This window comes from Pyxicephalus adspersus, chromosome 9, assembly GCF_032062135.1.
Source record: "Pyxicephalus adspersus chromosome 9, UCB_Pads_2.0, whole genome shotgun sequence".
NCBI lineage: Eukaryota > Metazoa > Chordata > Amphibia > Anura > Pyxicephalidae > Pyxicephalus > Pyxicephalus adspersus.
Genome location: NC_092866.1, coordinates 64,985,530 through 64,992,981, shown reverse-complemented (window position 1 = coordinate 64,992,981; position 7,452 = coordinate 64,985,530). Strand labels below are relative to the sequence as shown.

The window sequence follows — 7,452 nt, the reverse complement described above, 5'->3', positions numbered from 1 at the left end:
GGGCCCAACTCTACCATTGGGGGGCCAGTAACAATGTTGGCTGCAAATACATCAATGGGGGTATAAAGCAGCCAATGGGAGGCCTCCAATCATTTTGGCTATTTTCCCTCCATCCTCTCACAATAAGCCCTGAAGAAGCGAGTTGCCCTCTAACTCCCTGAAATGTGTTGACACTCAGTAGCCAGTTGAGTTGATTGGTGTTGATTGGTCAGCCTGGGAAGCGTGCTGCGGAAGGGGATCCTGGCTTTGTGTAAAAGCAGCGGCCTCTCTGCAGAGGTCCAAGGGGTAGTGTGTCAGCAACATGACAACACAGGGCATTGTACAGCAGGGGGTGCACAGATCGGTGTCACGGATTGGTGTCCAAGGTGCCGGTGTTGCCGTTATGTGAATGGAGAATGTTCCAATGTGTTGTAATACATGTCACAGCATAGGGCCCGGGGCCAGGAGTGCAGAGTGTTGCAGATTTCACAAGCCGGAGCGTGAGGCTGTTACCATAACCCTTCACAAGAAGAGGAAGTTATGAAATTATCATCGGGTAAAACGAGGGATAAAAATAATGCTGGTGGGTGTATCACAGAGACCGTACAACAAACAATCCGTGCCAGATGAGCCGGGAATCCACTTATCACATTCACCTGTGTGAAAAAGCTAAATCTGCCATCACTCCTTATGAAACCCCAATAATTGGCTGTGCCACAAGGAAGCCATCTTGTATCTCTAACTGCCAATCAGATCTCTGGGTACCGGCGCGCCGACCAATGTGCTTGGGTGACGGATGTGTGAAACTGTGCGGAGATATTTATCATTCCCCATTTGGTTGCTCCTTACATATTATATCGAAATGTTATATAGCTTTGAGTGTGGAAGCAGTGGTCTCTCTGCAGAGGTCTGACACACCCCTGATAAATCACAGCTAGACCTCACCAATCAGCAAAGCTCATGCTCCCTACTGATTGGACAGTCTTAGAGAACTCCCACCCCCTCTGAGCCCTCCCACTAATCTTCTATTAGTCGACTGTCCATAGCTCGGGAGAGAGATCGGGATGGCGGACTCAGAACCAGGGGTGTCCTGAGTCACCATTGCACAAGGGCCCTTCTTACCCACAAGGGGTAGCAATTGGGGCCCCAAGTAAGTTCAGCGAGGAGGGGCCCCAATTCAGTTCTGCCCAGGGGCCCACTGTTGGCTATGTCTGCCCCCTTTCTATATCCACATTCCGGGGTGCGGAAGCCGTTCTCCTGACCTGAAAGTGGGAAACTTTAGAATGTGAACGTTTCGCTGCAGATAAAACGGAAGTTTGTAGCAGTTTGTACTCCGCACATGGCAGTGAATGATGGGAATTTATAATGCATGAGCCTCCCCGCAGCGTCATTGTGCTGCGTATAGGACAACAGATCGCATATCACACACAATTCCATTCACAGGGATATTCAAGGACAGGGGTGACAATTCCACCAATTCATCCCCTGCGGTATCGTATTGCAGTGCTGGGGAGAAGAGAATGGGCTTCAGGTGATGGTGGAACTACAAGTCTCAGCATGCCACTTAATGACCGATGTACAAAACTGAGTCTTATGCTGCGTGAATGCAGATGAACCCAACCACGTTCATCAATCAGCCATGGTGGACCAATCAGGAACAACCTCTGTGCATTCCTATGGAGGAGAGCAGAGCAGGGCGCCACTCGCTCATCTCCCCTGCTGCCCTCCATAGAACAGAGCTGTGTACAGAATTCATTCATTCATTCACCCATCACCCGTCAATCATCCCATCTGTGTACACCCCCAGGGTGAATGTAAACCCCGTATGAATACGTTTTGTTTGTTCTGTGAATGAGGAAATCTCCCCGATGGGAACATTTTTTTTTATACCTCTGCTCCTGTATAATTGTGCTATGATCTTTAAAAATGTTTTCACCCAAGATTCACCCAACTTGGATTCATTTAGAAAATGTGTGAATCACCTTTTACTCCTGATTCATATTTATCTTATTTAATCCAATGTGAAAAACATGTGAATTTTGTGTATACACTGGGTGAATCTTGACATGGATGACAATGAATGTAATGTTGATGTAACGTTGCTGCTGCAGATGATCCTTGGTGAATGTTTCCAGTGATGGATGAATGATTGCTATACACACAGCAGCTTTCTGCTCTATGGGGGAGGGGCGGGTCACTGTGCTCTGTGTGTACAGCATCAATTCTGATTGGTTGTTCAATCTCAGGCCGCAATGATTTGAGGTGAATGCAGAATCCGATGTATTTACTTAATGATTCATTTACTGTGAAAGTTTTCTTTGATATGAAAAGAAGGTGAACTTTGCTGGCAGGACCGCGCTACATTATGGCAGAGAAAAGATGGCGGATATAGGAGGGGTGAATCCTGGGATATGGGGGGGGGGCCCCCTTCTGTTGAGATCCTCTGGTTGGTATTAAACCTTTGCGGGTTCACTTGGCACCTCCTGAATTTTTTGCCCCCCCAGTTTGCCCCCCCATGCACCCTGTGTGACTCCAGGTATTGATGGAGTTGGAGTGCCGGGGGGTCTGACAATGCCGATGGACCGGTTCTACAAGCCGGAATATTTCACCAACATCCAGCCCGGCATGCACAGCGCACACTCAGCACTTATCTGCCCCGGGGCAAAATTCCTGTGCTGCATGGCAGAGCTGTATGAATCTTGAGTCTGGATGGACAGGGATACCCACCCCTCGCCAGGTAAGTCATCTCCCGTAGATGAATTGAGGATTTGGCAGATTTCCCGGAGCTTTATGAACATTCGGCGTCCCTGGCAGGGAGGATGAGGGATGATTAATGGTGACTCGATGTCGCCCAGCTCAGACCTCCGAGTTATTTTGGTCTCATTGTCCCCGTTGTGTCCCCGACAAGGAGGGACCGACTTCCTCTGGGAGAAGAATGGGCCACGTCACTCCCTGCGTCCCAACCTTCCAGTAAGGGGAGACTGACCCCACCCAGAGTGACCGATGTGGGGGTTGGGATGCGGCCAATCCGAATCGATTTATAGAAAAAGGAAAAATAAGGAAATCTTTGTAATTATTATTAATATAATCATTGGTGATCCTGCCATGAGGGTGCAGGCACTTCCTGTATTAGGGTGACAACGCTCTGTCCCTGTCTCCCCATTTATGCTTCTTAGTTGTCACCGTGTCCCATCCCTGGCCCCTGGGAAGTGGACGAGCCGTCTCGAGTTGTACAGATCCGGTCTGCAGGTGTGGAAGGCGGTTCAGAGCAATGATGTGCAGAGCCGGGGGAAGCCTGTGCATGTAGACAGAAATGTTTCATTTCATGGCGGTGCTCTGGGGTCTGCTATGTCCATTATAAGGAGTTCCCACCATCCCTGCATTCCTGAAAGAGATCATTTCCAGCAACAGTGATCTGATGTCTGTATGGGGCTGCAGCTGGGAAAGGTTTGCAGTTGCCTTGTCTGCCTTGTTCTGTACTCCACTATAAGCTAATGAAATCCTTTCCTTGTCTTTGCAGGTTCTCTCACACAACCTCTGCACGCTGCTCAATGTTCCTCATGATCCGGTGGCCCTGGAAGAACATTTCAGGGACGATGATGAGGGTCCGGTGTCCAACCAGGGGTACATGCCTTACCTCAACAAATTCATTCTGGACAAGGTGAGTGCCGTCCTCCATGGGAATATTCAGCAGTGTATGTGGGGGTCAGATGTTCGCAGCTTTCATTGTTTCCATAATCTGCCCTGTGGCCCTGAGGAATACAGAAATCAGGGGGCACATTATAAGGAGGTGGTAGGGCTGCAGTGCAGGACGTAGCCACCAGAGGGCCTCAGTGTGAAACCTAATTAGGCCCGCCCCCGAAGAACTGACATGGGGTCTTTGTTGGCTAGGAATGGTCTGGGGCCCCCGTGCACCTTCCTATGTCTGCCCCTGTATGGTTGTACTACATCACACCACTGGTGCCGATACTTTAAACAAAAAAGTCCCATGTCATGTGACCTGTAGTCTTCCTGCCCTCCTGAGGCTTTCTTAGCTACGTACTGTAACCCAATATTTGTGAATGTGCCGGGGCCCGGTAATATTTCATAACGGGAACCACACATTGCAGTGACATCACCTGGAAATGCAGACAGATTCAGTAGGCTTTTCACACTGCTTTACCGTGGGACCGAAGCTGTTCCTGATGCCAATTGGGGCCGCCGTCCTCATGGCATATCCGGAGGGTGCAGGACGGAGCTCAGGAACACAATGGATTTATTTCACCTGGATCACATTCCAGGAATTATAGGGGCAGCCAGGTGTGCCAAGCTGGCACAGGTAGCCTGGATTGTTTATTTCATGGGAGCGTTGCCTTTGATGATTGGCCCCTTGCCACCTATGTTAAGCTAAGGTTGACATAAGCTGATTAAACTTGGCCCCTACATGGTGTAAGGGCCACAGCGGCTCCATCACCTGGGTGGGTCCAACGATTTGGAGACGTTTGGGTGTCGCCAAACCTTTCCCAGGTAAAGATTGCGGCTGGGAGTGAATAATCCACCAAACATGGCGCAGGCCAGCGGCTAATTATGCTACGGCACAGCGCCCCACCGGATGATTACTGGCTGTGCCCCCAAATGTTGGGTGGTATCATCACCAAGATGTGGGCACTGGGCCGATGGACAGCAGATTTCTGGGTGATCCCATTGTATATTTGTGTCCACACAGCATAAAATCTCCCGTTATGTTGGCTCTTCTTCATCCCGGCACCATAAACAGATTCTGAGCAATGAGGAAGTGACGGTGCTTCTGGTTTATTGGTGATTATACGATAAGATGAGATAAGCTCAGCACAGAAATAAATCTCAAATAAACTTCATCTCTGTGCCAGAATCGTATTGTCCGAGGGATCGGGAGATGTGCTAGATTCACGGGTGAAAGTGCTCAAATACGGTGAATTGTGGACATTGGGCTCACTGTGACCACCAAATTGTATTTATTCATTTTAGGGTCTCTTAATTTTATGACGAGTGATGATGTCATCACCTACAGCAGTGACATCATCAAGTCATATCATGCCATGTAACTTCTCCTTATGCGCCATTTAATCATTTCTTTTTGGGACCGGTCAGATCTGTGCTGGGGGCCCCAGGTCTGCACATGTGTGTGCCCATGTGTATTATAAGATATTTGATATAAGAGAAGACTCAAACTACTGCAACTTCAACATCCCCGAGACATGAGGGTGACACCAGGCTCCACCTGAACCCCATGCTGGATTTTGGGTAAATCATTGAATATTATACAACTAATAATAAATTCCATTGATATTATTTATTACTAAATGCTACAAGAACTCTCATACTATAAAACACAAATTGTCTATAGGTTTGAAGGAAATCCTGCTGGACAGAGGTCATATAGGGACGATTTGGATGGTGGGACCCCAGGGGTGGCCCAAGGGTGTAGTTACCCAATGGGTGCCCAGTTTTCATTATTATGTTATTTCATTATAAATATAATGACCAATCCTCATCCCCTCCCCCAGCAGCATCACTTTGTCAGGCTCTTCGGTTTCTTTCAATGAGTTGGATTCTCTGCGGCCGTCCTCATCTTCCTTCATCATAAAGGATTTCCAAAGAAATGTTTTCATTGTTCTAAAAATAATCGGAGGAACTTCACAGACTAATTCAGCCGTGTGTCATGTGAGCAGACAAACCATTCGGAAAGTCTGGCTGTGTCGGCAAGTTTCTGGCGGTGTGACACACGGACCTATGCAGGCTCAGAGCACATTGATGGGTTTGCTGGTCATGGCAGCCATGTTGGTCATTGGTGGAAGGTTCCCAATGGGCCAGCTCATGGTGGAGCCATTGGCGGTCAAACCCATTCAAGCGGTTCTTGGAATGTTGAAGACCCATCCAAGTATCGCCTTCAGTGAGTGTCGGGAACACAACCCGGAAATTTTACCCTCTTGGGTTATCCAACCTCCATGGAAGGTGCCAAGGGAGACGCCGATTGTCCAAGGCCATTGAGGGACACGCCACGTTCTAAATGACATAACAAATTTACATTCAACAACCACCTCTGGTCCAAGCACGGAGGTTTAACTCTTCAGCACTGGACCTTGCTCCTTTTGTGCACTGGACAATTCTTTGTCTTCACTCCGGCACCATTTCCTTTTGGACCCCCCCACCCAAACCTACTCCTCTTCATTGCTCAACTGAATGCAGTTCTTTGGTGTCTTCAGTGGTCCTGCAATGTACATTAAGATGCCATGAGCCCACTTACACCCCAGGAGTCTCGTACAACAGAGAAGAGCGTCATCTATTGGGGGAGCCAGGAATTACAACAAGTAATTGGCTTTATTTAATTTAATTTAATGTAATTTAACATCCCCTAGACCAGGCATGGGCAAACTATGGCCATTGGGCAATCAATCAGTTCATACAAACTCTTCATCCATCTGATATTAGACCAGCCCGTATATGCTCTATGTCCTGTAGGCTCAGGGCACATTGATAGGGTTTGCTGTTCATGGCAGCCATGTTGGCCATAGGTGGTAGGTTCAAGTTATGGTGGAGCCAGCGGTAGTCAGTTCCATTCAACTTGTTCTTGGAATGTTGAAGAGCAATCCAACTACCCCTCTTCATTGCCCAACTGGTTGCAGCTATTTGGTGTCACCAGTGGTCCTACAATGTACATTAAGATGCCATGAGCCCACTTTCACCCCAGAGCGCCAACTATTGGGGGAGCCAGGAATTACAATAAGTAATTGGCTTTATTTATCATACACTAGACACATGGGAATAATGTCCCGCAGGCTCAGGGAACATTGATAGGGTTTGCAGTTTATGGAAGCCATGTTGGTCTTTGTTGAAGAAGCAAACAAGGACCACCATGTAATTGGCTTTACTTATCATCCCCTAGGCATAACCAATGGTTGGCGTTTCTTCACTTTCCATGGCTGTCTGAAGAATCTTCTAGGGATGCCTCACCAATCCCCCTTTACTGGAAGGGGTGACCACACTGAAAGATTTCTTCTTACTTCCTGTTCTTGTGAGATTTCTAAATTTCTGGCTTTCTTTTCACTTTCTGTTTCACTGACACAGTACTAAGAGTGAATCTCCCCAGTGGGGACAACAGAAATGACACCAATGGGGCGGAAGGAAATATCTTCACGTTGCTGTGTTCCTTCTCCAACCGGTTTGCACGTCATAGCTGCATATTTGTAACAAGTTCCAGGCTTTCTGCGGTATTTGCTCCTTCACCTGAACTCACCGGATCGGTATTCTGTGTTTGCTGCAGAATTTCCCCGGGGATGTTTTTGATGATGTAAAAGACTACAATGAAAAAAAAAACTCCAGACAAACCCGTTATTGTCTCAGCATATTTTAGGGATGATTTACTAAAAGAGTGGAAAACATTCACTTCGCACAGTGAATTCTAACAAATGTTAGTGAACAAGGTGAGGTTATGTGAAAATTCACTTTACAAAG

The 7,452-nt window shown here is 47.6% G+C and overlaps 1 protein-coding gene across 1 annotated transcript in view; it reads left to right on the top strand.

The window, feature by feature from the left end:
- The window catches only part of SWAP70 (switching B cell complex subunit SWAP70), a gene marked incomplete at its 3' end in the record, with an annotated part of 29,858 nt that overhangs the window by 2,783 nt on the left and 19,623 nt on the right, over positions 1 to 7,452 (top strand). The window contains 1 exon segment of the mRNA XM_072422325.1: positions 3,500 to 3,640. Coding sequence (XP_072278426.1) covers positions 3,500 to 3,640 — 141 coding nt within the window.